Source organism: Numida meleagris, chromosome 9, assembly GCF_002078875.1.
Source record: "Numida meleagris isolate 19003 breed g44 Domestic line chromosome 9, NumMel1.0, whole genome shotgun sequence".
Taxonomy (NCBI): domain Eukaryota; kingdom Metazoa; phylum Chordata; class Aves; order Galliformes; family Numididae; genus Numida; species Numida meleagris.
Window position 1 is genome coordinate 10,986,949 of NC_034417.1, and position 18,553 is coordinate 11,005,501.

An 18,553-nucleotide genomic window follows, 5' to 3' on the forward strand; every position below is an offset into this window, starting at 1 on the left:
GAACCCACAGGCTGCCACTGGGAACATGGCTGCCCTGCAGGCACCCAAGGCACTCTCAGCACTTCCCAGCTCCATGTACACTTTGCAGCGGGAGCATCACTGCCAAATGACCTCACAGCTGGGGCCTGGTGCCAGTGCTTTATTGGGGGGGAGGGTACGACCACCGCTACCTATGGGTACATTGCTGACCCACAACCACACGTAAGCGTGCAATTGCTTCGTCCTGCAGTGGCCAAGCACACGGCAGAGCCACCCCATCTGTATGGCTCTCCTGGCCTTCCTGATGTTCCTTTAAAAATAAAAATTAAAAAAAAAAAATACCCAGGCCACAGAGTGGGTTTATTCTGATGCATGGCCCCAAGCAGTCATGCCCCGGACTGCTGTGATAGCTTTCATGGTCTACGAGCATCCATTTAATTAAGATGCCGTGTAGCAATGAGGTCTACAAAGAGGAAACCAGGCCCTTGGCGGGCCCAGCTGGCAGCAGGACTGTGAGCAGCCAGGCCCCGCGACGCTCAGCCCCGCAGCGCCGCCACCCCCGCGGCGTGCTGTGCCGTGCCGTGCCGTGCCGTGCCGTGCCGTGCCGCGCCGTGCCTTCCCGGCAGCGCAGTGCGGGCCGAGCCCACCGGCTCTGCGGTCTCCACGCAACACCATAGCGTGGGCGTCTTCGAGCGCTTCATTTGCATAGTCCACGGCGCGCGGCCAATGGGCGGGCGACTCCGGCTGTGTCATTTGCATGGGCACGAGCGGCGGCCAATGGGGTGGCACCGCCGAACCCGTTCGGAACGCGATGTTTCCACCCGCGCGGGGCGCCGGGGCCGGCGGTGCGGGTGACACAGCGAGAGGCCGCGGGTTGCTGCCCGGAGCCGCCTCGGGGAGCGGGCTCTGCGCGGAGCCGCCGCCGGCGGGAGGATGTCGGTGGCGGGGCTCAAGAAGCAGTTTCACAAAGCGAGCCAGGTAAGGGAGCGGCAGCGGGCTGAGCTCGGAGGAGGCTCCCTCGGGTTCTCCCTGTTTAGGCGCTGACATCGCCGCCCGCCACCCTGGGGCGCGTCCTTTTGCTGCGGGGCGGCAGCTGCCCCGCCGCTCCTTCCCTCGCTGTGTGCCCCGCAGCCGCCCGAGGGGAGGGAGCGTGCGAGGCGGGCGGCCCCTTTGCTCCTTTCTCCCGGGGCCCGGCTCTTCGCTTCCAGTTATTGATGTTGTTACAGATATTTCGTTCGTGCTGGTTCTGGGTTTGTTCCCCGTGTCCTTAGTTAAAGAGGGGCTCTGAGGTACCAGCTTTCCCCACAGAGTTCGTTGTTGTCCTCTCCCACCAACTCCTGCTGTATCCTACCTGGCGTACCATGCATCTGTCCTATAGGGGGTACCCTGCGTTTCTAGAGTTTTCCCTCCTCTGGATGCTGTACTCAAATCTCTTCCTGAGCCTTCATCTTCTCTCTGTTCTCCCGGTGTTTCGCACTTTCCCTTCGCTCAGTGTTGTGCAGTGGGATTCTCCAGTGGAGGAGTTTGCGAGTTCCCCAGAGATCTCGTTAATGACGATGGCAATACTGACATGAGTTGCGTGACCCGTTCGGCCAAGCTGACAGCTGCTCCTGCTTGGAGTGCAGGAAATCAAGGCTCAGAGCCGCTGAGCTGCCATTCTGCAGGCCCTCCCGCAGGTAGCTGGGGTCTCTGCAGCCCAAACGTGGCTTTGGTTGGCTATTGACACACTGAATAATTGTATCTAACGTTTATTGTCAGTAGTAATATTTCTTCTGTGTTACATATTGATCTCAAGGAATGCCGTGTACCTAGATATTTAATCAACTTTCATTGCCTATTTGCAAAAATGAGGGCTCTCTGGGTAAACAAACCCAAGGACGGCTTAGCAAAGGCTTTGGTTTGTTATGCACCCACTGTACTGTAAGTGGTGCAGCCTTTGCTGCTCTGAGTTGGTAACAGATGGTATTTAAGTGCGGAAGTTAAAGAGGTAACCACAACAAATGCTTCCAGTCTGACGGCTGCCAGCAGTGTGGCAGGTTGCTTAATCTGGGCACGTACACATAGCAAAGAACTAAATAACCGAGGGGAAGCCGGTGAACATAGCATTGGTGGCAGAAAGGAACAGAAGGATGTATTGAACTTGCCCAGGTATTTCCTGAAGTGCTGTGGAATGCCCTCCAGTGTTCTTTACAGTAGGAAACTCGGATGCGTAACTAACATTAGATGATGTTCTTCTTCTTTGGTCAAATGTAAAGTTTGCATCCATTGTCAAATGAAGAAGCGAGCATGCAATTTAAAGGAGGCAGATCAGAATAGCCTCTCCTGTGAGAAGGAGGTGTTCCTTAGTAGGAAATGCTCATGCAGGAAAAAAGCTGATATTGGAACTGGATTTTTTTTTTGGTGCTTAAGAAAACACAATGCACTTCTTAAGAGTTCGTTCTGGAAGTCTTCAGGGAAAAACAGTCTTTGGCTAAAATAGTGTAAAAATGTATAAAAGTACATAGAAAACAGTTGTGGGAAGTAGCAGAAAATGGGACAGTAAGGGCATGCAAAATAGAAATACTGGTACTCCCATCTCTTAGCTTAATTCTTTTGCATGATGCTAAAACAAGCAAATGCAGAAATCTCTCAGCAGGACACTTTATAAATCTCTTAAGTACTGTAGGCTCACTTAAGGAGGTATATACCATTGTGTATTGAATGGCTGAGAGATGCCAAGGGTAACTGCTAACAGCAGTCACAGGCATAGCTTGGGGAGAGAACAAAATTAATTCCTTGCTTTAGTGTTCCCGACGGAGAACGGGGGCAGATGACAAAACTGGCAAATTTCCCAGAGGACGTTGAGGAATACTGAGGGGAATGAGAATTGTGCCAGGACATGTGATTGAAGGAGAATATTTGAAGGTTGGCAGAACCTAGAGACAAAAAAAATCTGAATGATGAAGCAAGTGGGTTAAGACAGTCTGTATTTAACAAGTTAATTCAAAAATACAAGTAAATATCAAAGAAGTGACAAGTTCTTTATGTATTTTCAAAAGCTAACATTTCCATGCTACAGCAGATTTCTATTCAACTGAAGTAACGCACAGTTCCAACTGACATATAGGCTGATGTAGATCTGGAGTGACAGACCACAGAGTTGTAGAATAAATCCAAATACATCATTTCGTGAAGCATTTCTAACAGCCACTCACTTGTTGCAGAGCTGCTTTTTTTTTTTTTTTTTTTTTTCTTCTCCAGGAGCAATACATTTTCTGTATGTCTTGCTTTAGACTCCAGAGTAAAAAAGGAACCAATACTTCTGATTTTGTGTGTGCAGTTGAGGTTTAGTGGTTTATTCCTTCTGGGATGTTTGTCTTACGCATGCTGGTGTGGTTTATCTGAAGTTACTGCTGAGTAAACAGGTGTTCACTTTAAGAAAAGTTCAGCAGTCAACTTTTTATGGCTCCTAAAGCCCTCATCCAAACTCAGATGTAACGTGCTGTTATGGCCTTGGTGTCCTAAAACATCACCGTGTCTCCATGTTTGCAATCCGTAAGCTCACAGTAGGAGTTCTTTATGGTTTTCGCCTGGATTTTTGTACGCAGCCGTACTTCTTTCACCCCTGAACACAGTGTGTGTGTGTAGGTTTTCACCTGCTTGGTGGCAGGGGTTGGAAGGCAGCTCTGAGTCACAGGCGTCTGTTTGCACTGCTGCAGTGATGTCTGGGCTGTTTGTCTGTGCTCTGCAATACCTGAAAAGGCAAATGCACTCCAGAATCTCTACCATAGCAATGGCTTCATCGGGGGATGCAGAAGTGACAGACCCAAATGAAAGATGTATGTCTGTGGTGTAACAGATAATAGCTTTCAGGAATGTTAGAAATAGCTTTACTCCGTCTGCTACGTAGACTATAAGTTTGAATTGATATTCAAGTCGATGTATTTGCAAATAGATTTATTATTATTTTTTTGTTTTTAGATTAGCCTCCAGGGAGTTTTGTTCTCAATGGAGAATTTGCCTCCTGTCACTTTCAGATGCCGACATATCTGTTTTCCTGTTGTCGATGTGCAGCCTTTGATGCAGGTGGGTGGATCTCCACCTGCTGCTCCTGCAGGCTCTGTCCTCGTGCAGCTGCGCACGTGGGACAGTGCAGGCAGTGTGAGGGCTGCACCTCCTGATGCTCACCGGGAGTATTTTTAGAGTGCTGTTCTGTGTAGAAAAACTCCAAGTACAGAGCACGGAGAGGAGGCCTTCCTAGTCAGCAGGTGCTGCTGTAGCTTCTGCTGTGTTCTGTCAGCGCAGCCAGGCTGGCATCTCAGTGCTGTGATGTGGGACCCTTTCAAAGCATGGGGCTGTGGGTTGGGAGCCTTCCTTCACTGGGGTGTTCTGAGCCATGGTGCTGCTGTAAGAAATCTGCTGGTGACCTTACATTTGTGTGTCTTTTTTTTTTTTTTTTTAAGTTGTGGTAGAAGTCTGTCTATAGCAGCATTCTCAGTATTAACAGCTTATTCAGAACATGTTTCTTAGGCTTAGCTCCTCAGAGGCAGCAGAAATCAATACTTTATTTTTGAGAAACATGTGACTGCAGTTATTGTGAATATCTTGTTTGTAATGTAAGCGTGAGCAGTGATTGTTAGTGAATGCAGATTGGTTTCTTAAACCCTTTCTATCTGCCAGTGAAGAAAGAAAGAGCAGTGCTATTCAGGCGTTGGCTCTTCTGTCTGTAGGTGAGCATAAGAGTGAGCAGGTTTTCTAGGCAAGGCTGAGTTGGTACAACATTTTTGACTTCTGAAAGTGGTTTAGCTTATATGCACTGGGCGCTCCTCTCATATTGTCCTGAATGGCATTTGTCTTTTCAAGTAGTGCATCTGTCATCTGTTTGTAGCAATGTTTTTGAAGGCCTTTTTCTATTGTGTGCATGGTTTTTGTTCCCCAGCTTTTGGCTCTCACCAGCAGTTACAAGGATGCTTGTTCTCCCCCGGATTTCTGCTGTTACTCTGTTGATTTATGTGGCATGTTGATCCAATCTGCTGGATTGAAAACCAGATCAGAATGGAGACCTTATTACCCAGGCAGAATAAATCTTGCTGATTGGATTTTGTTTGTTTTGCTTTCCTGACAAAGTAAAGTTTGGAGGGAGGAAAAAAAAAAAAAAAGGTTTTGTTTTGTGTAGCAGAAGTGCTAAGTCATGGCTTGAACCAGTGACTGAGCACCTGGTGGAAAGGCAGGACCAACCCAGGGGAGCTCAGGTGCATGCAGTGCAATGCACCTGAGAGACCAGGAGGGGTAGAGCCAGGATCCTCATCTAAGGGTTGGCAGTGGAGGCAAGGGTATCTTCCTGGAGATCCCTGCCTACTTGAGCCCTTCTAGAGGTAAGCAGATTTTCTTCCTTTGTTTTTGTGTCCGTGGCTGCTGCATTTGGCCTTGTCCTTGTTTGCTGCAGCCTAGGGCTTTGCCACCCTACTGTTATTGCTGTACCTTCCATCACATTATAGCATTATATTTTATTTTACTGTTTTTTCCTTGCTGTAGTTGAATAACTAGCCCAGGCATAATATTTAAGCCTTTTTTAAGTCCATGTTGACTGTGCCTTAATACACAAAACCTTTGGTTACACAAGTGTTTGCAAACAAACTTTAAGTGCTTTGGTAAACTGAGGGAGGGACGGACTTTGCACAAATAAAAACTGAACTTGCCACTGAGGCACAAAAATCAAGGCTTTACTGACTGGTACGTGCAGGTCTGTTTCCATCCTAGGACTAGAAGCTGTTACCATCCAGTCTGTGAGAGATACTGTTCCTTCACATCCAACCTGAACTGGGCATGATGAATCCAGGACCTCAGCAGGGAGACCTTCCGGATAGTTGTGCCACTAAGCTAGTTTTCCTTATTAAAAACACAAGTCTGGTAGAGTTGTGAGGAGAGGGAAGCTAGCTCTGAAGATTTAGATTTACAATTATATTAACAATTATATTTACAATTATATTTGTAACTTCCTAAGCAGCCTAGCAGTAAGGCATAGCTGTAGGAAAAAGAAATGCTGAGTATTTCAGCCAGCATACAAGCTAGTAAACACAACATTTGTGTGCCTCTACAACCTTTAGCAATGCGGCTCTCAAAGCTTGCAGGGGATAGATCATCTGTGCTGCAAGCTGGGAATCCAGCAGTGATGCAGCTACCATTTGGAGGTTACATATAACATATGCATATGTAAAAATCTGAATAGCATTGCAACAGAAAATAGTACAGCATGATGGAATGGCAGCTGAACTTTCTCCTTGAACATGTCTCCTTTTATAGATTCTTGGCTTTGCTGAAGGGTGTTACAAAGGCATCCTGCAAGTTGGAGCTGGAGCTCAGCTCATGCTGTTGTTGCCTGAGTCACTGCCGCACATGCTGGGTAATGCATTGCAGTGCAGACGCTGGAGAATCCTGCAGTGCTGCAAAACAAATGGACAAGGGAAGCACAGTAACACCGTTACATTTGGAATTTCTTTAGTGTCATTTGCTGCGTGTTACTCAAAGTTGCTTAAATATCCTAAGCAGATACATTTCTACCAAGAAGTTGTGCTCCCTCCCCTATGGAATTTGGGACGCACTCCATAGTGTACATACAGGAGGACAAATTCTGCTTTGTTATGCTGATAGAACTCTGGGCTGACTCAGTGCAGCGTCTCCTGTATAGGCAAATGCAGCATAGCAGTGTAAGTGACAGCAAAACCTCAGCCCAAACACTTGCTTCCTATTGGTACAAGAAAGCTGTATAGAATCAGTGGCGTGATATAGCTGCAGTTCCAGAGCTAAGTATTGCTGTAGAATGGAAGTGTTTTTAATATAGCATTTTGTCTGTCGTGCCACACAAACACCAACATTTTCTATTAACTCTGGTGTAGTTCTGGTTTTAAAATATGTCCAATTCTTTATACTTCCTGCAACAACCCTGTAACGCTGAAGCTTTGGCTTATGACGGTATTATTAAGATCAAACTGCTTCTATTTATATAATGCCACTTTCACCCTGGTGTACTGCGCTCATTTAATTCTGTGCTGTGTTCCCATTGTTGGACTCTTTCCTGTTCAGGGAAGGAAGACACTGCTGCAGTTTTATGACAGTTGAGAGCTGAAGATGTGGGTTTTAACACTGCTTTTAACAAGTCCAGTTAGGGAAGGACTCATCAAATGCTAGGTTACCCCTCAAATTCTGTTTGGTAGACCTCTAGTATCCGATCACTGTACATGTTTCTATTATTAACATTATTAAGTTATACATATTGATGGGAGAATACACCCTTAACTTCCTACAGCATCTCAGATATCAGCAGCTGTGTATGTGAAACACGACAATAACTCAGCCTTGCATGTTTTCTATGCAAAGGACAATGCCAAGCCTCTGCTGAGTGTTAATTCTGTTTCTAATTAAATTACGTTTTTGGTGTTGTACCTGCATGTAATGAGCTGCAATGGCTGCAGGGACGCTAGCCTGGTTGGGAACTATGCACAAATATAAGACTCAAGAGCTTTTAAAATTCTCTGATTGTCAGATTTTCTGGCCTTGTGCATTCAGGTTATAGATTTAAGGTGGAAAAAAGGTGGAAAATCTTATTATTATTATTTTTTTCTTCAAGAAAGAAGGAAACATTAGTAAAGCCAGTATAAAGAGTCTTAGATAACAGCACTTCTTATCTCTTTGGAGTGCTTTGCAGAGGCAGGTAGATCTCATTGTTCCCATTGTTTTTTCAAGCAGGTGCAGATAAATAAGGTACTTGAAGGTGACGTGACGTTGGGGTTAAGGAGAAAGCCAGTTAGAACCAAAGTTAGATTCTCCTTTTCCAGGCTGCAGATGCAATGTCCAGTCCTCAGAAATGGTGTCATTCCATTGATTCAGAGAAAGGTCAGCAGAGCTGAAGGTTCAGTATTTGCACCTAACATTTCTGGTTTTAATATCCCCCTGGGACTGGAGAGCAATGGTTTAGAAATTAATATTTTCAGATAACGATGTGTCCCCAGCAGAGAACAAGTGGAAAGACAGTATCAGTGCAGCAAGTGTGCGAATGGAGGTGAGAAACTCATTGTTTTGATTCAGAACTGTGAACTTGCCTTTCACAGTCCTACTGAGGCAGCTGGGAAGTGAGATCTGTTGCCTGTGCTGGCTCTAAGACCAGAGAATCCACTGCGGTGGGAACTCTTTCTCTTTCCTGTGGAGAATGTAGCACCTGTCAGCCTGGCTTCTGGGTAGGTGTGTGCGTGGTGGGAGGATAAAGCCTCATGAAAGTGAATTGTTAATCAAAGCCACTGACTTTTCAACAGATCAGAACCAGCAGTTCCAGTTCTGCTCTCTAGAAATTCCTTGCAAAGAAAATAACAATAAGATTTCTTAAGACAGCACACTGAATCCTGCTCTTGGTGTAAGCTGCTTGGGTGTCTGCCTGGAGGCCCTGGAACATGGCAAGAGCTGCTCACCTTGAAGATTAGTTATTTGTCATTTTATGGCTTTAACATCTGAACACTCCCTACCTGTTTTTCCCATGTAAAATGTAATAAAGGATGTTCTTTGATGTTGGATGTGGGCTCTCTCTATTTTTTTTTTCTTTTGCTTTCCTTGGGGGAGGGAGGAGGAGCAGCAAACCAAACCTCTTCATTTCCCTGTTCTGTCTTATGCTATCCACATACTCAAAGACCGTGTGCATTGTTTCTCAGTAGAAGAAAGTATTTCTCCCTCCCTTCTCCTGTTCAGTGCAAATTTAGTGGAAGGAAAACTTCTGTAGCAAAGAGCAGAAGGGAGATACACAAACACAAGTGGACTGTAAGCTTAGGCAGGAAAAGAGTTACTTGTAGAAATAGCTTCATGTTTGAGGAAATATGTTGTGAAAGACGCTTCAATTAAATTGAAATATATTTTCCGGTACTTGCTCTAATCAGCAGTTATGCTTTATGGGGTTTTTCCTCAAGTTATACGCTTGGTTGTTTCTTTCTAAGCTCAGTCACATTGAGCATACTCTTTCCTCTGCCCCTGAGAAGGGGAAATGGTTTTAAACCTGAAAGAGGTGTGACTGACGTTAGATGTTGGGAAGAAGCTCTTTATTCAGAGGGCAATGAGGCCTGGGCACTGCTGCCCTGAGCTATGGATGCCCCATCCCTGGAGGCACCCGAGGCCAGGCTGGGTGGGCCCTGGGCAGCCTGAGCTGGGGGCAGCCAGCCCATGGCAGCAGTTGGGGCTGGGGGGCAGTAGGGTCCCTTTCAAACAAATCTGTTCTGTGATTCTATGATAGTCTGAGTTTCTGTTCATTGATGATCATTTCCCATGCTGACAGCTTCCTGTTTTTGGGTAAGGCCAGGTACAGCAGCACTGCTCACAGATGGACTGAAGGCACTGATAACAGTATGAGCTGCTGCACTGGCAGCTTGTGAGTTGGTGCCAGAGCATGGCAGGTGGCTGCTCTCTGTGTGCAGTACCAGTAGGTGAGGTGTAGGAGGCATTCCTATCCACTGTACATCTGTAACAGGCAAGCTGAAATGGAACCTGGTCCCTGATATTTGGGCTGGGAGCTTCAGTGCCTCATTTTGCAGTGTGCTGTTCCTATTTGTGGTTAAATGCAAGGTCATTAGGCTTCAGCAGCTTCTTTGGGAAAAATTCTTCTTGCTAGTGGTAGAAGAATATATTTCTTGTTTCCAGGTTCTTTCCAAAGCTGGAACAAAGGCCATCCATCTTTCAAGGTGCTTTTGTTGTTGATATACTATCAGTAAAACCTTAAAACACATTGGAATCTGGAAATCCCTGAAGCTTATGGGTGTCAGCTGGCTTACCTTTCTGCCTCTGAAAGCGCCAAGCCCCATTTTTACTGTGGGTAAATGGAAATTGATGACAGCACTTCCATTACTTTGTACAACTGTGTTGTATTTATAACCTTTATGTCCTCCCCCACCGTCTTTAAGCCTTTGGATAGAAACACTCCCCACAGATAGCCTCTGCCCAAAATATATCTGCAAGACGTTACTTAGAAGGTAAACAGTTTGCCCTTTGGTCTCCAGAGGAATATTTCTGAGCCAACACTGCTTAGAGCAGATCTGAAATGCACTGTGTGGAGTGGCACTGGTCCTGAGCAGCGCTGCTCTGTGGCTGACTTTCTGCCAAAGGTCTGGGCTGAACTGCCGCATGCTTGCTTTATCAGAAATATTCATTGCTTCTTACGTGGCTTTTTTGACACAGACGTTGTAGAAACTGTCTCTCATGCCCCTGCATTAGTTATTGTCGTTCTGCTGAGTTTAGTTGTGTTAGTGCAGGGTTGCAGAAATGAAGGCTCTCTGAGTTGGGCTGCAGCCTGCTGCAGAGAAGAAAGAGCAAGTTCAGCTCGAGCAGCCTTGTGCTAAGGCAAGCTTGCATAACAGATTTGTGACTTTGCGCTTAGCACCTCTTTGTCTGTCTGCATGCTTGGGAAGCAGCCAGAAGGCCAGTACAGATCTCTTATCTGATGAACAAGAAGTTTGTTGATACAAGGGAAAAAGATGCACATAAATATAGTTGCTCTTGTGCAAAAGCAGCAGTGCTGCTGGGAATTGCTGTTTTTGGATTACGTGAAAATTGCCTTAAGAAAATGAGGAAATGATTTTGCAGAAAATGGTGAAATTTCATGAACTTGTCTTGCCGAGTCTTGTCAGTTTTTATGATCCTTTATATTCAAATTTATAAAAAATGGGGAGAACTCTAGCTTGACGCCAGTCAAGGTGTTCATTTACTCACATCATTCTGCATGGCATATCTCAAAGGAATGGGAAAACCACATCTTCCTTTTCTTTGTATTTACTTCTTTAAGCAGGAACTTCACGTTTTGGAAAACTGTCCGTGATTCTGTATACTAAGGAATTTAGAGTTGTGTTACTAGTATTTAGCACATTTCACTATGTGTATTCTTACTTATCATATACTTTTGATCGGGATTGAGAAGGCCACATACACCATTTTGCTTGGCAAGAAGAGTGCAAGACTTGTGAGACTTCTGTTGCAAGTGACTTTCTAATTGATTGAGATCTGCTCATCAGTGATCTCATAAGCTGTGGTTAAAGGTTCCTTTCTCCTGGGGCTTAACATGTTTTATCACCAATGGCGTGTTTTTTTTATTTTTATTTATTTATTTTTTCTAGGGAATTCTTGCTACAAACCCCCGTGCCGGTATAGAGGAGGCCAGTGCCTTTGCCTTTTGATCTTGTTTGCAGCAGTACTTCAGAGCTACTTGGGGATTTCTGTAAGGGTCTGTGTTCTCTGTAGATTATACTAGAAATCTTTTTCCAGCTTTCCACGTTTTCTGTTTAAAGATGGAATTTTATAAAGTTTGATAACAATGAAATGTAGGTAATTCTTTGTACGATGAAGGAAGTTCTTCTCTGTCCCATGGATGACATCCAGAGTGCATTTCTACAGGTCTCCTGTTCTATTAGAAAGAATTGTGCCTTGTGGAGGTTCAGGATAATATGTGTCATTCTTAGAAGTATGGGCAGCAAAACCCAGCTGTCCCCAATTGCGTTTGAGTTTGTGGTATTGTGTGTAACAAAGTGCTGCTGCATGAAACCACCAGTGTGTTTTGAAATCGAGTTGTGAAACTGAGGCAAAAATGAATGGTGACTTCCTCTCTAGACCTGTCTTGGAGATGGAAAAAAAGATATACGTATATTTTAAACTGTGATACTCAGAGTTCTTCTAATACATGAATGAAAGGAGTGTGATTTATTAAAAACTTGTACTTACATGTGTGTCTGAGAGTTGTCTGTTCCATTTAAATTTTGCAACTCATCCTGAGCACAGGTTGCATCAAACAAGAGAAGAAGATACCTCAAGTCCTTTCATTCTTCCATTGGGTGTTGCTGTTAGTGGCCTCACATGAGATCAAAAGCTCTGCAAAGCTGGGAGTGTATTTCTTGAATTTTTCAAAATATTTGAGTGGTGAGACTGTAACCCCATTAAAAACTCACTTGTCCTTGCAGTGGACCCAGGACTAGGAAGCACATTGCTTACAGTGCTCTAACGCTGAACATGACCTTAAAGGCCTGTGGAAACCATCGACCAAAATGGCTCTAAAAAACAAGCTAGCAAAAACCTCTCAAACTGAGCAGACAAAGATCTTGCTGAGTCAAAGGGAAGGTACGCAGTCCCCATACAGCAGGAACAGGTAGGAAGTAACAGTGACTGGCTGCATGGCAGAATGATATGTGTGTTTCACAATATACTGAAACCACTGTGCACTAAGCGACTGGATGCTCTAAAGCTAGAAATAATGGCACTTAAATCAAAATAAGGTGCAGTAAAAAGCAAGGGTAGGTGATGGAATTATCAATCAATTTTGTAGTGACTTAATAAAATCCACAGGGTACGTGTAAGGGCTAAAAATGTAAGCAGTAGTTTAATAACACCGAAGGGCAAATCATAAGTTGATTATGTGGGGATGGAATTCAGTAAGAATTACTGCCTGATGGGAGAAAAGTGGCTTCTGAAAGAGCAATAAATAGATCTGATTTGTCACTTTTCATGCACACAAGATATACTTGCTAATGAGCATTGTTCTGAAGCAGTGATGAGCAATAGTATGGTAATGTGAGAAGTTAATTCCAAACCAGAGCAGAAAATGTATATATTTTTATATATATATTTTTTGACCATTGATATCTCTGGCCATAAAACTTCTGTTGACAGTCCTGTTGCTCTCCTTCTTCTGTACAGCCCACGAGGGAGCTCAGCAGTGGATGACGACTGTGTTATTTACTGATAATGGGTTTACTAAAACTGTCACTTTGAACGATGGCACTGCCAAGGAAACTTTTGCTTTACCTAAACACACAGTTGTTTAGTAACTTCTAAAACAAAGTATGGCACTCCTAACTGTTTGCAGTGTAGCAGCTCTTAAGGTCAGACAGATTTAAGAATACTTTCCCAAATGTTTTGAGCTGTAAATCATTATTAAATGTGCCCACATCTTGTCTGCGTTACCTCTCCTGTGATTGATCTCAGCAAAAGAACTGCAGTGGTGGTAAAAATGTTTGCCAGTTTATTTCTAAGGCTCAAATTTACTGTTTGTGGTGTTGAGTATATAATGAGACTGTTGAATTCAGTGAAGGTGATGTAAGTATATTCTGGCTTTACAAAAGCAGAATTAAGTCAGCCCCCAAACTGAGTAAAATCTGACTTTTCCCCAGCCCTTACTTGGGCACAGCTCTCTGACACCAGCTGTAAGTGATTTGGTCTCACACGTGGGTGTTGAGGGTGTGCTTAAGGCATGGCCATAGGAAGAGGTGGTCTGTGCTCTGTGTCTTGGTAACGAGGCCCAATCTACTGAGCCTTGAAATAAATACCAGTCTTTTTGTTTATTTCTATGAGTTTTCAGTATAACTGTCTAAAAAGCAGAAATCTTTGGTCACGGAAAATGCAGCAGGGCAACTGGGTATTTATGAGTTATGCAATGTAGTTGAGTGTTTTTGAGAATAAATAGCAATTTAAATGATTTAAGGATTTTAACTGCCTATTCTGTGCATGCAAGCTGTGATTTTTGTGTTGACTGAGCTCTCTCCTTTAAAAAACCGGCGTTTTCAGCCCAGGCTGGCTGTGGGCTGCTTGTGTGCTGAGAGCTGGGTGGGCCCTTCTTGAGTGCAGGCTGTACTATCATCCGTGCAGCATTTAATGCTAGCTTTCACAAGAGCCAGTGGGAGCCATTTTACATGAGCAAGCTGGGGTAGTTTAGCTAGAGAAAAGAATGAAGAATCAATTTTCTGGGGTTATTTCAAGGGCATTGTGCTGGAACTGGTCAGATGATGTTCTGGGAACACAAAGTGCAATAACCTCCTTTAAGGAGCTATGAATCGGAGCAGCGCACTCTTGCAGAATATGACTGACAGTTTGCCAGCACGTCCTAAAATAAGACAAAGCATAGATTTTGACTAGAATGAGTGACAATTGCTAGATATCGTGTGATGAGGACAGAGATATTGCATCAACAAGGTAATGCAAAGCTTATTTTGTTTGGGGCCAAGAGGTTTTTAAGGATGTCTTACTGCTAAGTGGATAGAATCATGGAATTGCTCAGGTTGGAAAAGACCTTCAAGATCGTCAAGTCCAACCACGACCTAACCATACTGCTCTAGCTCTAACAACCCACTGCTAAATCATGTTCCCGAGCACCACATCCAAACGGTTTTTAAACATATTCAGGGATGGTGACTCAACCACCTCCCTGGGGAGCCTGTTCCAGTGCTTGACAATCTTCTGTAAAGAGGATTTTTCCTGATATCCAACCTAATCCTCCCCTGGTGCAACTTGAGGCCATTTCCCCTTGTCCTGTCACCAGTGAGAAGAGACCAGCCCCGCTCTCACTGCAGTCACCTTTCAGGTATTTGAAGAGAGCAATGAGGTCTCCCCTCAGCCTCCTCTTCCCCAGACTAAACAGCCCCAGTTCCTTTAGTCGCTCCTCATAGGGCATATTCTCCAAGCCTTGGAGAGGAGTCCTGTTGCCCTTCTTTGGACCTGCTCCAGCACCTCAATGTCCTTTCTGTACTGAGGTGCCCAAAACTGAACACAGTACTCGATGTGGGGGGCCTCACCTGGGCTGAGTTCAGGGGCAGGATGACTTCCCTAGTCCTGCTCACCACAACATTACTGATCCAAGCCAGGATGCCACTGGCCTTCTTGGCCACCTGGGCACACTGCTGGCTCATATTCAGCCCATGTCCATCAGCACACAAAGGTCCCTTTCTGTCAGGCAGCTTTTCAGCCACTCCTCCCCAAGCCTGTAGAATGGTCGGATTGCTTTTTGTATGTGTATCCCTTTCCACTGCATGGGCAAGCCCTGTGTTTGTGGAAGCAGCTCCAACCATCTGGGGATGGCACAGCCACATGGCAGCTTGCAGCAGCCTAAATCTGGGCCTTCAGGTGGGTCACCTGCCTGGAGCAGCTCGTTGCGTTCACACTGCAGCTGGTGCCAGGGCAGGGAGGCTTGCTGGGGAGCAGGAGTTAAAGAAGGCTAAGCAGCTGTGGGAAAACCACCTAAAAGAATATTTGAATGTTTTGTTCACATTCAGAGTAGAATAAACTTGCTTCAGCTGTGAGGAGTACCAGGGGAAGGAGTTCTGCTCAATTAGACAAGGGCTAGCGTGGCAAATGGGGCAGAACGGAGGTGCGAGTTGGGCTGAGGTTGTAAAGGGACTTTGTGGCAGCAGGAGGCAATCTGTCCAGTGAAAAATAAGCGTGGTGTAGCTTTTCATGTTCTTCCAGTGCTCTTTGGGTAAAACAGTGTCATAAGGGACCACTTTGACAGCATCTGTAAAAGCAATCTTTACATGTAGTCAGGAGAGACATCTAATGTAGAAACATCTAAAATGGAGCAGGGGTTGGAGTAATGGCAATGATAACATGAAGGGTCCTTATATTACTTGGAGAGGAAGCATGCGATGGTGTTATTTAAATCTCCAACTTTCAGAGTTTTATATATTCTGTTTTATAGCATAATCACCTTTTCTCATCTTTGTGGGCACATAGGGGTCTGTCAGAAGAAAGCCACACTTTAGCTACAGGCACAGAGAATATCTTTAGAAAGAGGGATTGTTTCAAGGCCAGATCAGGATTGCAGTGTTACCAAATGAATTCTTGGAGGGAGAAAGAAGTGTTAATGTGCTAACACCCAGAGGAACTCGCTCTGCAACCAGCTTGTTGTTCATAGCTCTAGCTGCTCTGCTTGAAGAGGAAAAGGGACAAAATCTTGTCCTACGTTGAACAAGGCAGCCAATGGGGGCAGGAAGTGGTGCTGCCTCACACCCACTGCTGGGTTCTGCTGCTCAGCCTTCGTCACCCTGCAGGAGGGCTGTCCCCATACTGCTGCCTCTGTTCTGCTGCTAATGCATGCTGTGCTGCCACTCTGTGTTCTGATGGGATAAGTGAGCTCGAAAGCAGGTCATCGTTTGGAATCCAAAGTGACAAATTTTACTTTTCAAAAAAAAAACACAATTTTTTTTTTTAACAGAAGTTTGGAATTGTGCAAGGAATCGGTGAGATTGGGAAAGGGAGGAAGGATACTCACTAAGGACTTTTTGCTGGCCCGTTGGTGCCTTTATACGTGCTTCTTTAGGATATGCTCAGCTCCACAAGCAGCAAGATTTCAAGTAAATTAAGGAACACTATTTTAGATTTCCAGAATTAAATATTGAAGTAAAAGCATGTTTCTGCCTGTGTGCAACATTATGGTTTCATGTGTCATTGTTCTTGCCCATATCAAGTCTCAGATCAATGAATCTGAGTTTTTGTCAGAGGATTTATTGTAAACTCATGAAATATATTTGTATCTCATCCTTTGAAAAGTTGACAGTCTCAAGTCTCTCACTTTATTATCACCACACAGTCTATGGAATCATGTCTCTACCTCTAAAAATTGAGGTAGGTTGGTTTATGTCAGTGTATGTGAATTCTCATGGAGATGCTTTCCTTTTGAGATATGTAGGGCAATCATTTTCAATTTGCTGATTTATAAATGCATGTGCTGGCAGCAGCATTGAATTCTTTGGGAAGCACAGTGGATATTTGTCAGGAAAGTGTTCAAGGTTTGGGAACACAAAGTAGTTTTTGTTGTACAACGCGTGTGCTAAAGAATAGCTTTAGCAGACAAGTTTGACTAAAACACCCAGTAATGCCGTGACGTGTCAGTGCCTGGTGCGAAGTGACTCACTCTCTATAGAAATGTAAAATCGCATTATAGAGTCCAGAGTCTTGCACTTTATTTGTATATGGACAAGAATTTCCTTTGTCCACAGCACTATGCTTTTCTTCAATATCTGTATGACTTTAATTCATTCCCACTGACACCATGCTGGGTTCTGGTGTATGCCTCATCTCAAGCAAATCGTATGTTTAATTGGTAAAGTTTCCCTCTGTTTTCTGTAGGTTCAGTATTTTCCCATCCTTTTCCACTTTCTTTTGGTGTTTTTGCTGCCCCCAGTGTTCAGTAGCTCCCGATGGCACCAAGGGGACAAACAATAGTGGTTTAGAAATTCCTACGAGAAGCCCATGTTGCTTGCTTTTTCGTCGCACTGATGTGCTTAAACAATTAAGGTTACAGAGCTGGTGGGAGGCCCTGAGCACACCTACCCAGCCCAAGTGCCTGGGAAGGGTGTCGAGGCTCATGGAGATATCAGGTTTGAAGCACTTGGGGTGATGGTTCACCACATCTGAAGAAAAGACTTTGGATGTGACTGCACGTCACAACTGTAGGGCTAGACACTGTGGCTATGCCCAGATTCAGCTGGTTTAAAAGGTGGTGGGAACTAAAGATAAAGGTGCATCTTCAGGACAACGATCGTGTTGCAGCAGGTAGTCCGGGGACATAACTAGCAAGATCTGTTAATCTTTGGGTGGTCCAGCTCATCTGTGGGGGACTAGAGAGGGCAGAAACCCCACTGTGCTTGAATTGTTCTTTATTGGAGCTCAATTCCTTTGGCCGGAGCGCTTTGGAAAAGCAAATGCCATCTCTCTGCAGTGACGTGTGCTAGCGCTCTGTTGCTGTAATCAAACTACAGCTTGGTGACAGCTGCTCTTTTTTTTTTTTTTTCCTTTAAACGTACAACACATTTCTTTTCATGTTATTCAGTATCTAGTGCTTAAGCTCCATGCTAATGTTTAAAAAGAATAACAAACACATGTAATTAGGAAGCTGAGAGAACTACTATATGTTGTGGAGAAGAAAGAAAAGGCAGCACTGTTACAACAACAGTTGGGGGTCTTGCCAAAATTATCTGTGTATAGTTACTGATTGTTTAACATTTTCTGTCGAAGCTTAGTAAAGAGAATTGATTAAATGACTACTGTATGCATTTTAAGAGGAAAAAAACCTTGCAGCCTTGTGGAAGTGGTGGAATACATTCCCTTAAACACTTTCTGCTAGAATATTGATCATGATGCATGCTTCTAGCTCATGTTTTTGTCTAGTAATCTTAACTCACATTGCTCCAAAGTCTGACTTGAAGCTTAAATCAAAATGTGTTTTGCTGACCGATCTGAAGGCAGGAGGAGACTCAAGTTCCACTTCAAAACTGAAGAATTTAATGCATGATGACAATGTTTTGTCCAAATGACACACCTCCAACTGGAGTCCTTTACTGCTGCAGGTGATTTAGAATTCAGGCCGTACTGCCTGTCTGGAACCTGGCATTACAGCACTTTATAAACTGGCCAGTAGCTGTTGGCAGTTAATATAACTGGTGGCACTTATCTGTTGTGTCTTTAAGTTCAAGTGCCTGTGGGAAGGTGCTCCTGCCATTTAAAGGCAGAAGGTCAAAGTTAATGAAACGGTCATAAACAGTGTGCATCATTGTGATAGAGACGAAGGCTGATAAGAAGTAACTTTTTGAGGAAAGGCTTGTTGCAAATCTCCTTGAAAGTAAAGACAGCTTTCTTGCTGTTTTTCATTATTATCTGTTTCTCAAAATATCAGCAAGAACACGGTCTTCTCTGGGATGTTTGTTACAGTATTTGTTGTCCTAGGACTCTTCATTCCCTCAACCTTGAGAAATACATAAGAGACTGGTTTGCACTATTAATTTATTTTGATAAAAGAACACGAGAGCAAACC

General features: G+C 44.3%; 1 protein-coding gene across 2 annotated transcripts in view; it reads left to right on the forward strand.

Moving 5' to 3' along the window:
- SH3GL3 (SH3 domain containing GRB2 like 3, endophilin A3) overlaps nt 780-18,553 on the forward strand; it is a 50,212-nt gene continuing 32,438 nt past the window's right edge. Inside the window, exon 1 of one of the 2 annotated variants that reach the window (XR_002441940.1) lies at nt 780-957. Coding sequence is in view for 1 of the 2 variants with exons in the window: in XM_021407732.1 (XP_021263407.1) it covers nt 913-957 (45 nt within the window). In the remaining variant the exon portion in view is untranslated. The remainder of the gene's footprint in view (nt 958-18,553) is intronic. The other variant, XM_021407732.1, reaches the window with a different exon arrangement.